At 53.5% G+C, this 18,563-nt stretch overlaps 8 protein-coding genes across 8 annotated transcripts; 5 read left to right on the plus strand and 3 right to left on the minus strand.

Annotated features, from left to right (window-relative positions):
- Positions 1-1,029: 1,029 nt before the first annotated feature.
- On the plus strand, positions 1,030-2,005 carry EI97DRAFT_458120 (ankyrin; the record flags this gene model as incomplete). Its single annotated transcript, XM_033800882.1, has 2 exons — positions 1,030-1,421; positions 1,474-2,005. The coding sequence occupies 2 exons, from the start codon at positions 1,030-1,032 to the stop codon at positions 2,003-2,005; spliced, it is 924 nt and encodes a 307-aa protein (XP_033654321.1).
- Positions 2,006-2,523: 518 nt separating this feature from the next.
- On the plus strand, positions 2,524-3,268 carry EI97DRAFT_433012 (uncharacterized protein). The gene has a single exon (XM_033798295.1). The coding sequence runs from the start codon at positions 2,763-2,765 to the stop codon at positions 3,012-3,014; it is 252 nt and encodes an 83-aa protein (XP_033654322.1). The 5' UTR covers positions 2,524-2,762; the 3' UTR covers positions 3,015-3,268.
- Positions 3,269-3,389: 121 nt separating this feature from the next.
- On the plus strand, positions 3,390-5,594 carry EI97DRAFT_321402 (serine-tRNA ligase). Its single transcript, XM_033794692.1, has 9 exons — positions 3,390-3,619; positions 3,677-3,706; positions 3,770-4,270; positions 4,357-4,449; positions 4,615-4,667; positions 4,714-4,746; positions 4,796-4,986; positions 5,038-5,170; positions 5,222-5,594. The coding sequence occupies exons 1-9, from the start codon at positions 3,487-3,489 to the stop codon at positions 5,402-5,404; spliced, it is 1,350 nt and encodes a 449-aa protein (XP_033654323.1). The 5' UTR covers positions 3,390-3,486; the 3' UTR covers positions 5,405-5,594.
- Positions 5,595-6,798: 1,204 nt separating this feature from the next.
- On the minus strand, positions 6,799-9,775 carry EI97DRAFT_450080 (SAPS-domain-containing protein; the record flags this gene model as incomplete). The annotated part of the gene is made up of 3 exons (XM_033800262.1): positions 6,799-7,521; positions 7,574-9,043; positions 9,098-9,775. The coding sequence occupies 3 exons, from the start codon at positions 9,773-9,775 to the stop codon at positions 6,799-6,801; spliced, it is 2,871 nt and encodes a 956-aa protein (XP_033654324.1).
- Positions 9,776-10,111: 336 nt separating this feature from the next.
- Positions 10,112-11,329, plus strand: EI97DRAFT_433015 (charged multivesicular body protein-like protein 5). Its single transcript, XM_033798296.1, has 2 exons — positions 10,112-10,428; positions 10,487-11,329. The coding sequence occupies exons 1-2, from the start codon at positions 10,363-10,365 to the stop codon at positions 11,060-11,062; spliced, it is 642 nt and encodes a 213-aa protein (XP_033654325.1). The 5' UTR covers positions 10,112-10,362; the 3' UTR covers positions 11,063-11,329.
- On the minus strand, positions 11,250-12,819 carry EI97DRAFT_433017 (uncharacterized protein). The gene is made up of 2 exons (XM_033798297.1): positions 12,248-12,819; positions 11,250-12,192 (listed from the first exon to the last, which is right to left on the minus strand). Exons 1-2 carry the CDS (start codon positions 12,593-12,595, stop codon positions 11,392-11,394), a joined length of 1,149 nt encoding a protein of 382 aa, XP_033654326.1. The 5' UTR covers positions 12,596-12,819; the 3' UTR covers positions 11,250-11,391.
- On the plus strand, positions 12,613-14,441 carry EI97DRAFT_321471 (uncharacterized protein). The gene has a single exon (XM_033794693.1). It carries the CDS (start codon positions 13,040-13,042, stop codon positions 14,297-14,299), a length of 1,260 nt encoding a protein of 419 aa, XP_033654327.1. The 5' UTR covers positions 12,613-13,039; the 3' UTR covers positions 14,300-14,441.
- On the minus strand, positions 14,442-18,487 carry EI97DRAFT_321504 (uncharacterized protein). The gene has a single exon (XM_033794694.1). The coding sequence runs from the start codon at positions 18,202-18,204 to the stop codon at positions 14,584-14,586; it is 3,621 nt and encodes a 1,206-aa protein (XP_033654328.1). The 5' UTR covers positions 18,205-18,487; the 3' UTR covers positions 14,442-14,583.
- Between the last annotated feature and the right edge of the window lie 76 nt (positions 18,488-18,563).

Consider the following 18,563-nt stretch of genomic DNA (forward strand, 5'->3'; position numbering starts at 1 on the left):
GAGGTTTGCAAGAGGAGAAGGAGGAGCTGCATCATCCCAAGAGTGTTCCCAAAGTCCGACGGAGCTGCATCCAAGCAACAAAATGGAGAAACATGCGATGCGTTGCTGGAAGGAATTGAATTCCCGAGGTTTCGTGGCGTTGCCTTCAGGCAGCAGCTACTGGCGAAAGAACGAGACGAACGCCTCAGAACCGCTTCTCGTATGGGTTGTGCGTTTTCCCGCGCAAATTCCGTTAAAAACCTATCATCCAGACGGAAGGCTCTCACCGTGGGACGTATGGTACTGGCGTTGGCAAAACCTGAGATGCAAGTTGAACCCTCCTGCTGAGACGACATCTCTACGTCCTCTACCTTGCCACATGAGTAACACTACTCTGGACCTATGTGACCGCCACCAGCAGGAGCTGTAGCTCAGATATTCAAGTCTGCCGTGGAGCATCGAGCTGCAGGTGAAGCATGTTCGGGAGCCAATCGGGCGCAAGCACACTGCGTTGCTCGTATACAAGTTTCGAGGGGTCGACAACCAGCACACGCAGCCCTTCTCGAGTTCCGAAGAGTTCCGGTGTGGTTGAATCATTAGCTTGAGACCAGCTCTTTCATCTATAGGTGTAAATGCCTGCATAACCTAGGGTCAGAGCGGTATTTACTGCGCCGCAGAGCGCCAGAGCATCCCCTGCGCCACGTGAGGTGTCGTGCGGTACTCCGGTCAACGTTCACCAGTCGTTTTCATTTCATGTTTTCTCCTGTTTCACACAGAAAGCCTTAGTACGAACTGTCAAAGCCGTCTCTTCCTCGGATTGATTGTGTGGCCGCGGAGTAACACAAAGTGAGGTGAGGTTGTTGCGAGAGCTTGGCGTCCTCCAAATATCCATCTCCGAGGTCTGCTCACAACACCAAGCCAACTCCCCTGGCATGACTTCCTATGTACGATACAACTCCGCATTATCCAAGCCGGGTCTCGTCCTGCTGATGGGCTTTTATCCCCAGATCCCCCACAAGAAAACCTAGGACGAACTTCTTTGTACTCAGCATGATGCTGCCTGAGATTCCTCTCCCTCCCCTGCCGAATGTTGGTGCCCCCTTTTATCGGCCACTAGAAGTTGAGCTGTGTGAGGACGCCGCGCGCAATGGCGATCTGAAAAGGGTCAAGGAACTCGTCCAACAGCTCCTCTACAGCCCTCGTCCATCGTCTGAGACCCTAAAACCGCAGCCGACATGGTTGTACAGTTCGATCACCACCGCCATCGAGCGCCATGACCTCGATATGGTGCTTTTCCTCCTCGACGAGAACGTCACAACCCCAGATGACCTCCCCTTTGAGGGGGCAGTACGTTGTCGAGCTTTCGAGATATTGGAACTATTCCTACAGCGTGGTTGGGATATCAATAAACCCCTGCATCGGAACGAACCGCCCGTGTTAAGGTAACTCCCCCGTCTCAGGCTCCTCGTCCCGCTAACAGTCTTCCCATATTAGCATTCCCCTCTGCACAGGAGACAAAGAAATGGTCATCTGGCTACTCGACCACGGCGCCGACCCCAATGCCCGCTGCGCCTGGGACTTTACGCCGACATCGCAAGCCATGTTATGCGCGCCGCTCGATCTTATAGACTACCTCTTCAACAGCGGCGGCGGCGATGCACGACGTGGAGAACTGCTGCAGTACGCCGTCCTGAGAGACAAGCCTGATGCATTAGATATCGTGCGACGCGCTGTCGAGCACGGTGCCCCGATCAACAAGGTCATGTACGAAGACGAGCCCCAGGTGTTTTGGGAGCGGGAGCCATTTGGGTTGGGCACCCCGCTGCATCGCGCGGCGGAGTTTGGGAAGGTTGAGATTGTGAAGTACTTGCTTGAGCAAGGAGCCGACCCGCTCAAGTTGGATAGCAGGGGGAAAACGCCACGCTACTGGGCAGATATCAAGGGTCATTCGGCCGTGGTTACTGCACTCATTCATGCGGAGGATCAGTGGAGTAAAATACTGCGCAAGGAGAGTAGCAGCTTGTAGGTCGTAGAGGTGTGGCGAGATTCTAAACAGTTTATCTTAGCTTGCAATTGGTGATTCCGCTTTCCTGATCTAGGCATGGAGGAAAGTTGAAATCCGGCTCCACCACGTCTTTCGAACGCATAAGGATGTGTCGATAGTGCTCTCGCGCATAATGATGTGAGCTTCTGTATCGTTCTGTTTCGTCAGGCGGAAAAGAGGTAGCATATCAGGCGTTGAACTTCGTCTGCGCAGGTAAAAGCAGTTAGTTAGTACAAACAGCATTAGATTAGCTTAGCTCTACGTTAGCGTATAACTTCCTTAAACTAACGTAATAGATTTTTATATAAGAAATTAGCATATAGCTTAGATTGACTATGTATATGTCTAGGTAAAAGAAAGTTAAGACTTATGTTCTAGGAAGTACCCTATTACCTAATTCTATACTGCTTCGTCAATCACTATAGCGGCTGGTCAGCGACAGCTACTTGATGGTCAATGACAGTGTATCCGACACTTCGAGGCCACTGCAACTGGAGCTCCTCGAAATGGCTTGTATGCACGCGCAGTCGAACCGCCCATCAAAGCTGCCTGTGGTTCAGTGCACTCACTGCTTCACACAGGGGATTGGATATCAAGCCACCACGGAGTCAATATCGAAAATATTTAAGGTCACTCGAGGCGCTCGAATTTTGAACCGGATCAACTCACCATCCAAATCTTCACCAGCTTCAACAAACACTCGAAGTCGTCTCCGCTTCTTTCTGTAACCATCATCAACATGAAGGTTTCCACTGCTTTTCCCATTCTGGCTCCTGCCCTGACTGTCGCCGCTGCCCCGGCTGTCGGTATGTCTCCCTCTGTCTCCCTGTGTCTCTTGTCCCAGGCTACGACATCCCAAGTCAGCGAGGTTGCATTCCGGGTACTGGCACTCTTCCGCAGAACACATTTCCAACGACCCAATGTACAACGCGATCAGGACTTTGGCCAAGCGAGGGAGCCGCGGCTTCATCGACCCTTGCTGCGACGTTGACAATGGATGCCGTTCGGCATGCTTTCGCGGTGACAAATTCAATCTGCTCTCTTTGAAGGCCACAACACCGGCAGGTCACGGAGTGACGGAATGGAATAGTGTTGGCCTGATTGTTACACGCTTGGGGTTTGTTGAATCAGAGAGTAAGGGTGGCGATATTGAGCATTGCCTTAGCACAATCTACGTTTTTTCCACCAAAATTCTCGCACAGTACAGACGACTGTATTCGTCTGAGCCGTAGTGCAAATTCTCTGCTACGCCGATGTTCCCGTAGTGGCCGAGTAGAAGGGTCGAAAGGTAGGTCGGATGCGGCATAACTATCCTCCGGGACCTGGCTCTTGTCCCTGGCGGCCCCGCCATCATAAGTTAATAACCCCGCTAAAAGAGCCGTGGGACGGGAGACTCATCAAACATTTGACCAGCAACCACTCAACCCAATACGCCTCACGACTCCACAAGACACAGTTAAACCATGTTGGAAATAAACGACTTCATTGTCGCGAGAGGCGGAGACCCCGAGAAGATCAAGGAATCCCAAAGGCGGAGAGGAGCGCCCGTGGAAGTTGTCGATCAGGTCATTGAATTGTTTGAGACAGCGCGGAGAGGTATATACCCACACAATATGCGCAATTCTACATCGAGAAATCACTAATGCAATATAGAACGGTATGCGGTAACTCAAATCGGTTCCGGTTCGTACTTTCGCCGCTCCTCCTCATTTTCCGGTCCCGCATGCTAACCCCATGCGCCTATAGAGATCAACGCCATCCAAAAGCAGATTGGACAAAAGAAGAAGGCGAAGGAGGATGCGACCGACCTACTAAAACAGAAGGTCGAGTTAGAGAATAAGAAGAAAGACCAGGAGGCTGTCGCTGTGGCCAAACACAGCGAGTTGCTGGCCCTGGCGAAGACGATTGGCAACTACGTGGACGACTCCGTGCCGGTACATACCGACGAAGCGAACAACAGGGTGGAGAGGACTTGGGGGGAAGTCTCTGAGAAAGCTGCTCTTTCGCACCACGAGGTGTTGCTCAAGCTCGGCGGATATGATCCCAACAGAGGCGTCAAACTGGTCGGCCACAGGGGCTACATGCTCACTGGCCCGGGAGTTTTCCTGAATCTGGCCCTCGTGAACTACGGCCTCTCATTCCTCTATGCCAAAGGATATACCCCCAGCCAGCCCCCATACATGCTGAACAAGGAACAGATGAGCCGCACGGCTCAGCTCAGCCAGTTTGACGAGGAGCTCTACAAGGGTGTGTAGCATGAATGAGAGACATCGCATTGGCTATTCGGGATTCTAATGTTCTTGCAGTGGTCGAAGGTGGAGACAGCAAAGAAGACCGTTACCTCATTGCCACTTCGGAACAGCCCCTCTCATGCGCTCACGCAAATGAGTGGCTGCAGCCCAAAGATCTCCCTATCAAATACGCAGGTGAGCAAGATCTACTTGACGGTCGTCGTAGTGCATCACGCCGCGCAGAAATGGACTTTCACAGTCATGTGCTTTCTCCCACGGTTGCAGCCTTTTGCATTTTGCGTTATATATTCTGTATTCCATCGCAGTTGAGGGCGTGCAAAAGCTAACTACTGTGCTTAGGATACTCGACAAATTTCCGCAAGGAGGCTGGATCACATGGCCGTGATGCATGGGTATGTTGCTCAACACTTCATGATTGCTTCCGCTAATATAATCAAGGGCATATTCCGCGTCCATCAATTCGAGAAAATCGTAAGTCTTCCTATATGGGCTATTGAATTAGACGTTAATTCCCCCTTAGGAACAATTCATTTACTGCACGCCCGAGGAGTCACCCAAGTGGCTTGAGGAGATGTTGAAGACGTCCGAAGAGTTCTACCAGTCGCTGGGACTGCCGTACCGGGTAGTCAGCATCGTCTCTGGTGCGCTCAACAACGCCGCTGCGAAGAAGTACGACCTTGAGGCGTGGTTCCCATTCCAGCAAGAGTACAAGTCAGTGCTTTGGTCATCCACCCTGCTGTTGGTCATGCTAATGTTTAGTAGGGAGTTGGTGAGTTGCAGCAACTGCACGGACTACCAGACACGAGAGCTGGAGGTCAGATTTGGTGTCAAGAAGGGCGGCAAGAACGCGGAATCGGAAACTGAGCGGAAGCAATACGTCCATGCTCTTAACGCGGTAAGCGGTGCCGCCGAACTACACTGAAGAAACAGGCTAATACTCTTTCAGACCTTGTGTGCTACCCAGCGCACACTTTGCTGCATTATGGAGAATTACCAGACACCCGACGGTACGGGCATGAAAGTGCCGGAAGTACTGAGAAAGTATATCCCTGGAGAGCCCGAATTCCTACCGTTCGTGCAGGAAGTGCCGCAAGAGAAGGAGGCCACCAAGGTCCTGCCACGGAGGTGAGCGATGATGGCAGGCGTAGTTACGAATAGACTTCTGTATGGATCGATCTCTTTCCCGTTATCCGGAGCTTTCTGAATGATGCAAGGAGCGAGATAGCGGTCACGTTTGTCAAGCAGGTCATGCACAAGAAGCCGATTTCGAATAGATGAAACGTGAAAGAAGGTATCATATCATCAATCCGTCCAGCCAATACGTAGCTACCAACTAGTAGCTATATCACAGAAGCCAGTCTGAGCGAAGCAAAGATTCTGAGCGAGCCCAGAAGGGGAATATAGCCTCTACCCACTTCCGTCGTGCAGAGACTGTAGGTGTGAACATCCAAACCACTTCCCTCGTAAGCGCGCCTCAGCGCGCATAACAAACAAACTCACCACTCACCAATGATTAATCCACATCATCATCCGTATCAGCCACAACGCTCACCCCGCGAATCCCCTCCTCCTCCTTTCCCACCCTTATCCCTTTCCCCGTCCCCTTCCCCTCCCCCTCCTCCTCCACATCCGCCTCATCCCCATCGTCCTCCTCACCATCCCCATCCCCATCACCATCCCCACCTCCTTCTTCGCCACCACTCCTCAGCGTAGCTTCCATCTCCGCCCTGCGCTGCGCCAGACGAGCAGCGAATTGGCGTCGGGCGCGCGAATTGCGGTTATTGGGGATTTGCAAGGGGGGAGGCACGTCGTCGTCGTCATTGTTGCTGTTGCTGTTGTCGTTGGTGGTGGTGTCGGAAGGGGGTATCGTTGAGCCGGAGGGGGTGAGCCGGTCCTATGTGGGGAACGACGGATGTTAGCGTCGTTCTATTTTCTGTTCGTCGGGGATGTTGGGTAGAAGAGGAAGGCTTATAGGGAAGTAAGTTGAAAAGAGAGACGAGATGGAAGTGCGATGGGCGATGGATTACGCGGCCGAAGGAAAAAAACAGACAAGATAGCATCGACATGAAAGGACGGCCAAGATGGAAAGGGAGCACGACATATGCAAGCGGCTCATCGGGCGCAAAACCGCCAGCTCGGTCGGTCCATTTCCTCCCCCAACCCCCCACTCTTGCTCTCTTCCCCTTGGCCATCACTGTTGCACAGACGTCACCCAGGCATATTGACATTTCTAGAAGAAGCAGCAGGGGCAGAAGCAAGGAGCCACCAACGCCTGATACTCCATGGGTATTTCTACAAATGTCAAGACAACCCGAGCGACATATGTACAAGTGTATGCGACAAGTGAAGGATGCGAGGAAGATCGGGCGTGGATGCCCGCGGACCCTTCTCAACCAATCCCACCTCTTCTTCTTCTCTTCTTGACAAGAAAAATAATGGTACCGTATGAAAACGCACCAAGTGACGGGAAACATGAAAAACGCACCGAAGCGCACACGTATTGTGACAAGTCATGCATATAGATTATCGGTAATCCATCTCGACGTCTTCGAATGAGAGTTCACCCACTTGTTCCGTGTCATTGATGGGCCCGCTGCGGACCCGTTCCCCTTCTCGCTCGCCGTCGCCCTCGTCCATGTCCTCGTCCTCCTCGTCGCTCGAGTTTGTAAAGCCGCTGAGCAGTGTGCCCCCAGAGAAGGAGTACCCGCCACCGTTGTTTTCGGCATTGCTGAGCTCCATGCTGTCCAGCCCGATGGAGCCGTTGCCTCCGAGGCCGGAAGATGCGCCGTTGTTATTGTAGCTATTGGCTGCGTTGACGGCATTGAGAACCGCTTGCCTTGGACCTACGCTGTGGTCAGGACGCACGCCACCCAGGATTGCGTTATCGCGATCCCTGGTCTCGGCCAATGTGTGCTCAATGTAGTCGATCCATGCTTTGTCCATGACCTTGTCCAGGACCGTTTGCGAGAGCAACTCTGCCGGATGCCGTTCGGTGAACTTGAGCACCTCTTCTGCAATCAGTGTGAGGTGGCCCATGTAGCCTAACCTCATGTTGTTCTCGGCCTGTGCCTTGTCACTAGCTTGCTGGCCTTCGATTATCCGCTCCGTGATGCGGCCGGTCTCAAAGAGATCAATGGCCAGACTCCTATTATAGCCTCGGTCCATGAGACCATTGAACACTTGTTGGACGACATCGTAGACCACATTGTGAAGAAAGTTATTCCAGGGGAAGCGGAAAAAGAAGTCCTAACAACAGATTAAATGGTCGAGCGCACACGGGACATCTGCTACCACGTACCAGGATCGTCGGGACCACTCTGTGCTCGACAAACTTGATCTTGAGGAGATCGCCGACTACAGGTGATCCATCGATATCAACTTCATACTGATTAGCGTACTGGTTATCACCACCCCCAACGAGGACAGAGCGAGTGCTGCTCGTCTCATCAATTGGTGTGACCTCTGAGCCTTCGCTCTCAGCTGGACCTGCTGTAAATCGTGTCGAATCTGGATTTTCTTGCTTCGAGACTTCGCTACCTTCGGTACTGCGCTTCCCCGAGAACAAGGGCGCCGGGGTATCCTCCGGGCGGGGTTGAATGACGTCCTCATTTTGGCCTTCCTTGTTCAGCTGCTGCGTTAGGAGTGATGGAGCTTCCTCCGGAGTCTCAGAAGTTGTGGTGGGAGGCGGAGACCGGCGATCGCTCATGACTGTGTCATTGTCCAGGTCAAGACCACCCACTCGCGATGTTAGTCCCGCAGAAGTGGGCGATTCAGCGTCATCTGCAACCTTTGGCGGAGTTGGGGCTTCTGGAGATGGTTCCTTCGTCGGAGACAAGGGCTCATCAACGAACTCTCCATCTCCTTCGGTAGACTTCTCTGAAAGGTCCTTCTCGACGGTACTTGTGATGGTTTCTGGGGAAGCGACGTCCTTGATGTTCGACTCCTTCTCGTCTGACGCAGCCTCCGAAGCCGACACCTTCTCAAAGTCATCTTCCGAGCTATTCTGGACTTCGAGGCGTTTAACCATCTCCGGCGCTTCGCTCGACGGCGCACGAGCATGATGGAATCCATGGCTATCCACGCTCGTGGAAAAATCGGCATTATCATTGTCCTCCGTTTCCGTCTTTGGGTTGAGCTTTCCTTCCGCCTTCAGACGCTCACGCTCTGCGTCCCTTCGCTTCACCTCGGCCTCACTACCGCGTTCGTTGAGAAGAGCCATGTTACTGCAATGCAGAAGCTCGGCCATGAGTTCGCAGGTCTTGAATCGGTCGAACCCTAGGGGCTCGATCTTCTCTCCAAAAGCCGTCTTCAGCTCCCTCCTTCTCGTGGTTGTGGATCCATCCTGGTTTACTACTGTGTGATTTGGATTATGCACAAGTTCCATGAATTGCGGTATGTGCTCTGCAAATTGGCGGAGCAACGTTCCAAGATAGATGGGATCGGTATTTTTGGGAACAGGCCCTATCTGGTTGTCCAGGTCATAGTCTGAATTGTTCTTCCTGATTACTTCAATGATGATGCCTACGCCTACGGTGAGCGGGTTACCGCCTTGTAGCATGTCCGCAATCAGCTGCTTAATGCAAGGCTCGGATACCAGCTGCCGTGTCAGCTCGTTCGGGCCAATCACAGACTGATCTTGAGTCGTAGCATTCGCAGATATGGTTATTATGGCTTTGATGAAATCACCGGCGGAGGTTTGCGTAGAGGGACTCTGGTCCGGAGATAGATTTGCTAGAAGCCGGGGGATGAGGTCCTGCGACTGCAGCCACTAAAGGGGTCTGTGAGTGAGACCGTAATATATGGGGAAAGTGGAATTACTCACATCAACGATACCCTGCCCTTCGCTCTTCTCCAGACTTATGATCTTCAAGAGCAGATCCATGATCATGGGACAGTCCACATGCTGCAACATATCCGGCACCACGTTGTCTATCGACTTGAAAAAGTCCAGCATCTCTTCCATCTTACGGTCGAGAAGCGACTCATTCACCTTGGTGAAGTAACCAGCCTGTACTGGATCCAGCGGGGCCGGCTGCTTTATGTATCCCCAGAAATGACGGAGAGAATCCGGATTCTCCATGACTGCCTCCGAGATGGACCACACTTCTGATGACAGGATCTCGCACGCCACATAGGCATACTTCATGCGCTTGCTCTCGTCGCCATCGCCCACTTCAGACTTTGTAATAGACGAGGACCGCGCCTTGCCGGTCACCTTCCCGAAGAAGCCTTCCTTCGAGGTATTTCGAGCTTTGTCTCCAGCATCAGGGCCTGAGCTGTCCTCATCGGGAGACGGCGCAGGCTTGGGAGCAACGACGTAGCGGAGTAGGCGGTCGAGGACCTTGTCGTCCCGGAGATACTCGATGAGCTTCGAATTCTGCTGCTTAAGCTCTTGTATTAGGTCGGACTCGTCTAGTAGCTCCTCCAATGTGACATCGGGCTTGTCGAGAATGCTGTCGATGGACGACAGCTGTGCGTAGCCGCCGAATCGCCAGAACATGGTGAGAGGGTCCGGGCTGCCTTTACCGCAGCGGGGTCAGCGAGGGGCAGCAGAAGGGGGACCGTCTCATGAGCGGAACGAGCGTCTGCGCAGGGCGAGAATCCATGCACTGGATACGGAGTACTGGGGGTACTTAAGGGCTGTTGGTTTAGGTACAAATTCGTGTGGTGCTTCAAGAGGGATGAGTTGTTGTTGGCGCTGTGGGGAATATCGGTGCTCCGCGTGAGCGGCCGTGCACGACGCCGCAGAGGACAGGGGGAGCAGAACCCTGGAGATGATGTAATCACACCAGGGAAAGCGGACGAAGAGATGGGTTTCCAGGTCGCAGAGAAGATGGCCGAATGTAAAATCAACTTCGCTGGAATGGGCTTGTACAAAGTCATCAGTCGCGGGGTACCAGGTATTGTGAAGACTCGAAGAGACACTGCGCACGTGACGGGATGGCGGTGCCAGTTCCGGCCAAGCATTCACAGAAACCACCTGGGCATGCCACCGGATCTCGTAGGCATCTACTCCGTACAAGTGTACACGATATCTCTATAGCATAACCACCTCTCATCCGTATCTACCACGACCTTGCAAAAAGCATGAACCGCCTCTTCGGAGCAAAGAGCACAGCACCCAAGGCCACCCTGAACAGCGCCATCTCCAATGTACGCCGCGACTCTCGCCCCACCCCACCATTGCCCGTCACACACTAACAGCCACCAGGTCGACACCCGGATAGAAAGCATCGACGTGAAGCTCGCAAAGCTCAACGGCGAGCTCACCGTCTACCAGACGCGGCTCGCCAAGATGCGCGACGGCCCCGGCAAGACGGCGATCAAGCAGAAGGCGCTCAAAGTGCTACAGCAGCGCAAGATGTACGAGGCGCAACGGGACCAGCTGCAGCAGCAGTCGTGGAACATGGAGCAGGCGAGCATGATGCAGGATAATCTCAAGAACACGATGGTGACGGTGGATGCGATGAAGACGACGACAAAGGAGTTGCGCAAGCAGTACGGGAAGATCGATATCGACAAGATTGAGAAGCTGCAGGATGAGATGGCGGACCTCATGGATATGGGTAACGATATCCAGGAGAGCATAAGTCGGAGCTATGACGTGCCCGAAGAGGTGGACGAGGCCGAGCTGGATGCTGAGCTTGAGGCGTTGGGCGAGGAAGTCGATCTCGAGGGTGTTGGAGAGACGTCAGGAGTACCCGCCTTCCTGCTTGATGATCATGCACCACCACAGTTCATTGATGAACCACCGGAGGCGAATAAGGTCAAGGAAGCGGCAGGTTGAGGCCTTCTCCGAGCGCGGACTATGATTGCATTTGAGCAACACAACACTCGAAATTCGCTCGCACATACATGTTCTAACATCCATCGAGCCGGAAGTATGCTTCGGCGCATATTTGGATATGATGGTTTCGCATGCTCCAGGAGTATGGACTTGCTAGCAATGGCAGGCCGTAATCTTGTTTTTGATACCCTTGATACTCACACTTCATATCTCTATCTACTTGACAGAGTCTAGCATCGCTCTGTGATACATGCTATACGCTACCAGCTGCCCTCTAGATGTTCACTCTTGCATGACCAAAATAGGGAAGAAGTCGCATATCTCCGCCATCACCAGCTCACCAACTGCTTGCACCGATCAAACCCACCTCTCAACTGCCTCTCAGGCTTCACCACCTTCCCCTGAAGCACCGTATACCTGATAATATTCTCGCAATCCTCCGGCCTCACCCTCGCCAACCAGATACACTGCGCCGCCTCCCCACCCTCCTCCTCTTCCACCTCCTTATTCACATCCAGCACCACCTCCTTCCCTTTATCATCCTCCACCTTCAACTCCTCCAGCGCCTCCTGCAGCCCATGCGAACGTCCATTCAGCTCCTCCTTACGCTCAACGGCAGATACCTTCCGGTATATCATGACATTTGCCGAGAACTTGTGGCCGCCCACGTGGCTTATGAAGTAGATGCCGACACCGCCGGGCCGCTCGTCGTGCAAGTCGCGATGGAGGCCGAGTGGGCGCAGGTGGCGCTCGAACTCTTTGCGGAGCAAGGGTGCGGATTGGCCGCAGCGGGCGTCGCGGGTCTTTTGGCTGCAAAGGAGAATGAGATATTTATGTGGGCAGGGGCGAGCTTTGAGGACCGGCGTGGATGAGATTGAAGGGGCGGGTGCCGATTCGGCAGGTTGGTCTGAGGTGGTTTCGGAGGTCGGGAGGGGCTCAGGGTTGGGTTTCGAGGAACTGGGGAGCGGCGATGTGTTGGTAGGCCCTGTATTTACGAAATTGGCTATCAATTCGGGAGTATTTTCCGGCGTGACGTTGTCTATGAACTGGAACGATGGCAGAAGCAGAACGGTCGTGCTGTTGTCGGATCGATCGGGTACTGGTATATCAGATGCGGATAACATAAGGCGCTACACAGCCATTAGCACTCATAAATGGAAACCGGATTGTTGTGCGAGTACTAACACCATTGCTGGGCTTGACCTTGCTCTTCTTCTCTACCGCTTCCATGATACTCCCCTTCTCATCCGCAACGTCGCGTACCCAGTCCGTCTTCCCGGTAGCTACAATCAAGTGCGTACTCCATCCCTTCACATGTCCATACAGCTCCTCCGTCTCGTCAATCGAGAAGTTACGCGGGTATTTCACCGAGCAACTTGCGCAATCATGGAGGCATTCGTCACCATCCACTGCGGGGTCGGTCTTCGGGAAGAGTGCATCGCCCGTAGGTGCTTTTGAAAAAGTTCCGGGTAGGGGCGAGCTAGGAATACTAGCAGAAAGCTTGTAGTAGAGATTCTTGAGTTTGGAAGTCATTCTCGTATCGCTTCCCAGAGCTTATGGTCGTCCGAAGTTCAGGGCCAAGGCGATTTATCTGATCCAAGGCTGATTGATAAGATCGCCAAGAAAATGCGGAATTAACAACTCGAGCCTGCGGAGATAAAGCGTTCGTTTCAGAGAATTGGCCTCGAAGGGCTCTTCCAATTCGATGCTTGCGAGGTGACTAGTTATAGGGAAGGTAGCATCGCAGGCCTCCAACAGAATGCCGGCTTACGACACGGGATATCGATGATAGAGCTTTTCTCCAAATGAGGACATTCGCTCACCGGTTGTTATCCAAACCTGGTCAGGACTACGCATTCACAATTACGCGTCCACACCCTTTGAGTCATCGATACCCAAGCCAAACTGGAATCTGCGTGCAGCTTACGAAAAATGTCTTATTGGTTAGACTACCGTGGTCTTACAACGCCCTGAAGCATGCGACTGAAGACACTCAATGGTGCTCCCCTCCAGGAGCATCTTGACTTCAGCGACAAGGCTCTACAAGATATTGGAGAAAATCTCCCCTTTAAGGAAACTATACAACGGACTGTATACGGCTCAACGGCGTCTTCAGAGCTAGAAAATACCCTTCCTATCAAATGGCGACGGCTAGACCCTCACAACAGTCGACTCCGGACCGGATGGTCTCAACCGTACCTGCCAGGCGGGACTAACAACAACAACTCCGTATTTCCCTCGTTCGGACAACTGAACATTATCCCGGCCTCAGTTTTAGAAGAATCCAACATCAACGAAACGACCCTCACCCTAGATGGAGACGACGATCCATCCCACCTCGACTTCCTCAACCACTCCCTCATCCTGCACGACACCCTCCTCTCCTCCCAACTCGCCCTCCCAACCCCAGAAGACTACTCAGACGCCGACAACACAATCTCTACCTCCTCCTTCCTCACAACCTCCTTCTCCCCAAACCCAACCCCCCTCGCAACAGTCGCCAGCGGCATCCCCCAAGCAGAACCCCCCTCGTCCTCAAACACAACACTCACCCTCCACCTCCCCCCCTCCCTAACAATAACCCCCCTCTCCTCCCTCCCAACCCCAACCCACCTCCTTACCATCTACCCACAAACCCCAACCCCCACCCTCCTCTGCGTCCTCACCACCCCCCCAACCACCCGCACCATCCTCATCCAAAAACGGCGCGCACCTTACAAAATGGACCTCACGGAACTCTCCCTCTCGGACCCCACGAGCGCAAACTTCAAAGTATCCTTCTGGTTCCGACCGCAGGGTCCTCCTGCCCCCGGCCAGGCGCTGCAGAAGCAGAAGCAGAAGCAGAAGCAGGATAATAATCCGGCGCAGACGGCTCTACGCGCAACGCTCGACTCGCTGCGCACGGGCGATGTGGTGCTCCTGAGGAATATCGTGCTCAATGTCTTCCGCGACACGGTGTACGGGCAGGCGCTGAGTCCGCAGATTACGAAGGCAAGGACGACGGTCGATGTGTTGGCGAGGGCGGGAGAGGAGCCTGAGTATAAGAGGATCGTGCCTGCGGGGGTGGAGGAGCAGTTTGCGAGGGTGAGGAGGTGGGCTAGGGGGCATGTTGTTCCTGAGCGGAGGGTGGGGAAGAGGAAGGGGAGTAGTGGAGGAGAGGAGCGCGGGGCGGTGAAGATGGGGAGGTTGGGTTACGGCGTGGATGACGGGATGCCGCCGGATACTATGGAGGGTTGAGCATCGGCGATGCCGAAGGTGCACTATTTCCGAGCATGGTTGCTCTGACGGCTGTTGGGGAAAGTATGATATCCCTTCTGGTTTGACAACGTACCGGAACACTGCGCGAAGCCAATCTTACAATCTGGACGGCCATGTACTCGTCTGTCTTCGTATACGTATATGCGAACGGTTTATCCTACTGTGACATGGATATGCAATGGGCTGTCAAGAAAACACTATAGCGCACGGGAACCACACGGCTGCGCCTAGACCTAGCCATAATCCACCAAACCCCCAACTCACTAACTCAAGTCAAACCCAGCCCCAGAAAAGGCGCTATACAACAGCTTCTCCCGCAAGACCTTCTCGTCCCTATACATGGGTAGCTTCAGCAAATTCACGCACGTACTCGTGCTCGGCAACCGATCCTGGTCGCTCCCGGCATCCCTGATACTAAACCGCGGATTCAGCGTGCCAAACCCGAGCAACGGCGCTCGAGGAGTAGACGTGACGAACTTGAGCACAGCCCTGCGCTCGCCGTCAGAGAACTCCTTCATCACTTTCCAGAAGAGCTGGATGGTCGGGTGCTCCTGCCCATCGGTCCCAATGACATACGTCCCGCCATAGGCAGTGTTGCGGCGAAGGTCATCGATGTCGATGGAAGACTGGGTGCCGCTGACGAGGGTCTGGAGCTCTGACTGGTTGAACATGCTCAGCCAGCTGGGTTGGATCATGGTGCTGAGGCCCCGGAGGAAGGCCGCGGTCTGGGCATATGGCTGGTTTTGGAGGCGATGCCGCGCCATGTAGCTGATGTATACAAGACGGTTTTGGTTAGTCACGGGAATGTCTGAACCACCCGGCTTGAGCTCCCTCGTTATGGCTTTGGTCTTCTTGGGCAGGGTTGAATTGTCGATGACTATGGTGTCCGTGACGGTGAAGTTCAGAGCAAAGTCTTCAACATCCCCGGCATAGGTCTTTAACTTATGGAGTCCCTGGTAGAGTTCCTCATCGAGGTCGCGGAGATCGTTCAGGGTAGGCCGATAGCCGGATTCGTTGGGTGCTGAGCCAGTGCCTCCCGTAAGAGGCCATTTCCGGAGAAAGAAGGGTGCGAAGTTAACATCCACCAGGATGCCTTCGTACAAGCACTTGCCGATAATACGGCCCAAGAACTCGTACCGCTGGAGCAAGCGAGTGATCAGCTGTCTGAATTCGTCCGAGCGTTCGCTGATACCAGCCCGCTTTATAAATTCCTTGTACTCGTCGATGGCGGAAGGGTTCGGATACAAGAGGTGCTGGTCGTTGGTGACGAATAGTTCGATGTCGTTGAAAGGCTCAAATGCGCGGTTCGTTACGCTCGTCAGGAATTCTTTAGTTACTCCTCCACCATCGATGCCCGCCTCAACAGCATCGAACTTGTCCACGAAGGTGATCTGTATAGGTTCTTTGAGCCCATCCCCCAGTGGATAGAACCGCTCAAAAGCATCCTCAAACTCGTGGCCCCGCCTAATCGTCGCAGCATGCCTTTCCAGCTGATGGGGAGCATCAAACCCTTGCATGATCCGTAGTCTCCACGTCTCGGGATCAATACCGCCTCTCCGTTTGATCATATCCAGGTGGACAAATTCCCTAAATATCTCCACCCGTGTACTGAATGGGATGAAGAACGGCATATTCTGCAAGATTTCCAGCCTGGGAGCTACGGCCTGTAAGTACCGTCTGCGTGATGCCTTGCGTTGTTGTCGCTGTAGTCGTTCTAGCCTCCGCTGCTGTTGGGTCCGGCGAGTGCCAATGAGCTGTGGCCCCTCTTCGAATTCTTCGTCCTCCTCCTCGTCACCACCCTCTGCGTCCTCTTCGGCAACTTGATGTCGGCTTTCCTCCTCTTTCACGACCCCGGGGATGAAGCTGGCCATGTCGAAGCGCGAGGTCATTAGCCAGTGGTCCGCAGGCAGGAATTTGCGCCTAGAGTCCCTCTCGTAAATCATCCTGAGCAGTCCGGTGACAAGACCCTTCATATAATCGAGGGTGAGTCCTGGAACTCCGCCAATACACGGTTCACTGGTCTGTTGCTGAGGCTCAGCGTCGACGGCTCCCAGATCATAAAAGCTTAGAGTAGCCGTGGTGGCCTCCTGTTCCTCTGACGTAGTGATCTCGGAAGCATTAAAGTACAATGTGAAACCCAGATTCTTTAGAAAGGTGGTGAGGTTCTTAACATCGTGCAATGATAGGGAATTGTCGCGAGGCTCGTCCGAGAATGGGCTTTTGCCAGCTGAAAAGAATTCTTCGTCGTCCGTGACCTTCAGGACAAACGTATAGAGTTCAAGGAAAACAAGGATGACCCTCCATTCATCTGCAGTCCGTGCATCGCGGTCCAGCTCCTGTTGCGGGCTCTGATACAAGACGGCGGAGGGCCCCATTCCGTTCACTGTGGAATCGCTCTTTGGTCGCAGAAGGTCAACTGCAGATCTTGAATCGCTGAAAATCGTGTTGAAAACCAATGACTGTACTGTTGCCGCCCAAAAATACCTGATTGCAGGCATTTTCCTCAGATTTCTTCCGGCTGGGGAAGGCCCAATATACAACCACATCCGGATCTCGTCACCTCGTCGAGGGAAGAAGCGGAGCAGAGCTAATGCATAATTCGCCAGTTGCCGAGCCTCCTCAACCTTACTGTCATCTGACTCTGATGATCCCGTTGCACCGGATAGGAGAGTCCCAATCCCTTCCTGATTCACAAGGGAAAGTATCTGCTCTTTCAAAAAGCTGGTGACCTGCTCGTTTGTTTGAAACGAACCTGGCTGATTGAAGCGATCGACATCCGTATCCGGTGCATCAATAATACTGGTGGGGAGGGAGTTGAGAAGAATCGAGACCACCGTGACGAAGTCCGTGTGCGCCGAATATGCCTCAGGGCTGCCGAAGTTGTGAGCATGCCGATGGAAATATATGAAGGTACCCAACAGACGCAACCTCGCTTCATCCGTTGCCAATTCTCGCAGTCTGCTGATACCAGACGTCTTGAATAGGTTCGCCAGCGCATTCGCCAGCAGCTTGTAGTTGATACTATCGGCAAGGAACTCTCGTATGCGTGCAGTGACCGGCGATGTGGACTCTGCGCTCAGCACCGGAAGTGGCATGAAGATGTAGCCAAAGGCTTCGTAAGCATTCAACGTGTACCCGGAAACAGTTTTTAGAGGGACCATCACAGTATCCAAGGCGAGTTTGAGAGCGGTGTTTGGGGCAGCCTGCTCGGAGGATGACAGCTCAACTAGAGAAGAAACCCGTGATACTACGCGTGCGAGCGTCGTGTAAAACTGCGGAGCCATGCGAGCTGTCAAGCCGGGTATCTGACAGGTGAGAAAGTGTAAAATGGCGAGGTAGTTGACAAACGCCTCCCATCGGGAATCCAGCAGCTCCAACTGGCGATCCAGGATCTTGATTGTGATTCCTTGCAGCCTCGCGTATGCAATAGGCCATGGTCCCGTTGGATCGACAGCGTGAGTTTGAGCGGTTTGAATCTGGCGGCGTCCATAATGACGTATCCTTTGCAAGTCGTCCACCCTGCGGGTGTTTGCAAATCGTACCAGGCGCTGTAGCTGTGCGAGAGATTCCTCCACGGAAGGGTAAGGTGTGGTAGTAGAGAGGGTGTCGCCGAGGGCCGAATGACCCTCAATCCCGTCCCACTCCTGTCGGAGTACATCAGCAATCCTCTGTCGGTCTGCATGCCCTCTCCACACTCTTTGTATGATTTGTGCCGCCTTCAGCGCCTCCCGTTCCCGCTGTCTTTGAGCCCTCTCCTGTTGTGCGCGGTCAAGAGCCGCCTGTGACCCAGAGCCACTCCCTGTACTCCCAAATGCATGTGTCTTGCGGCCGGAAAGGTTGACCTGTCGAGGTCGGCGAGTGCTCCCAGTGAACGAGGTAAACATGGTGGATGAGTGGAGATCGGTGATATGAACACCAATATAGGGCTGGTGGCACCGGAGCTAGGATAGTCCAAGTACACAGTCAGTTACCAGCGTCCAGGTTTGTAGCTCCAAGAAGCTATTCCGCCACCTACAGGAGGGGGTGATGAAAGCGAGGACGTCAGGCTGCAAACATGAGTCCAAGAGGCTTGATAGCACTGGATTATGGATTACAAGGAAATGAAGTGAAGAATTCCATGGGCTTCTACCGTGGAGTCCAAGTCAAGAGAAAGTGCGCCATTGTAAGTTGTCAGCAAGTAGCTCGCACCACCAGACGTAACTCCGAGATAGATAGGAGGTCCGTGCGCAGAACCCCGGGCTTT

This window comes from Westerdykella ornata (assembly GCF_010094085.1).
Source record: "Westerdykella ornata strain CBS 379.55 unplaced genomic scaffold EI97scaffold_9, whole genome shotgun sequence".
Lineage (NCBI taxonomy): Eukaryota > Fungi > Ascomycota > Dothideomycetes > Pleosporales > Sporormiaceae > Westerdykella > Westerdykella ornata.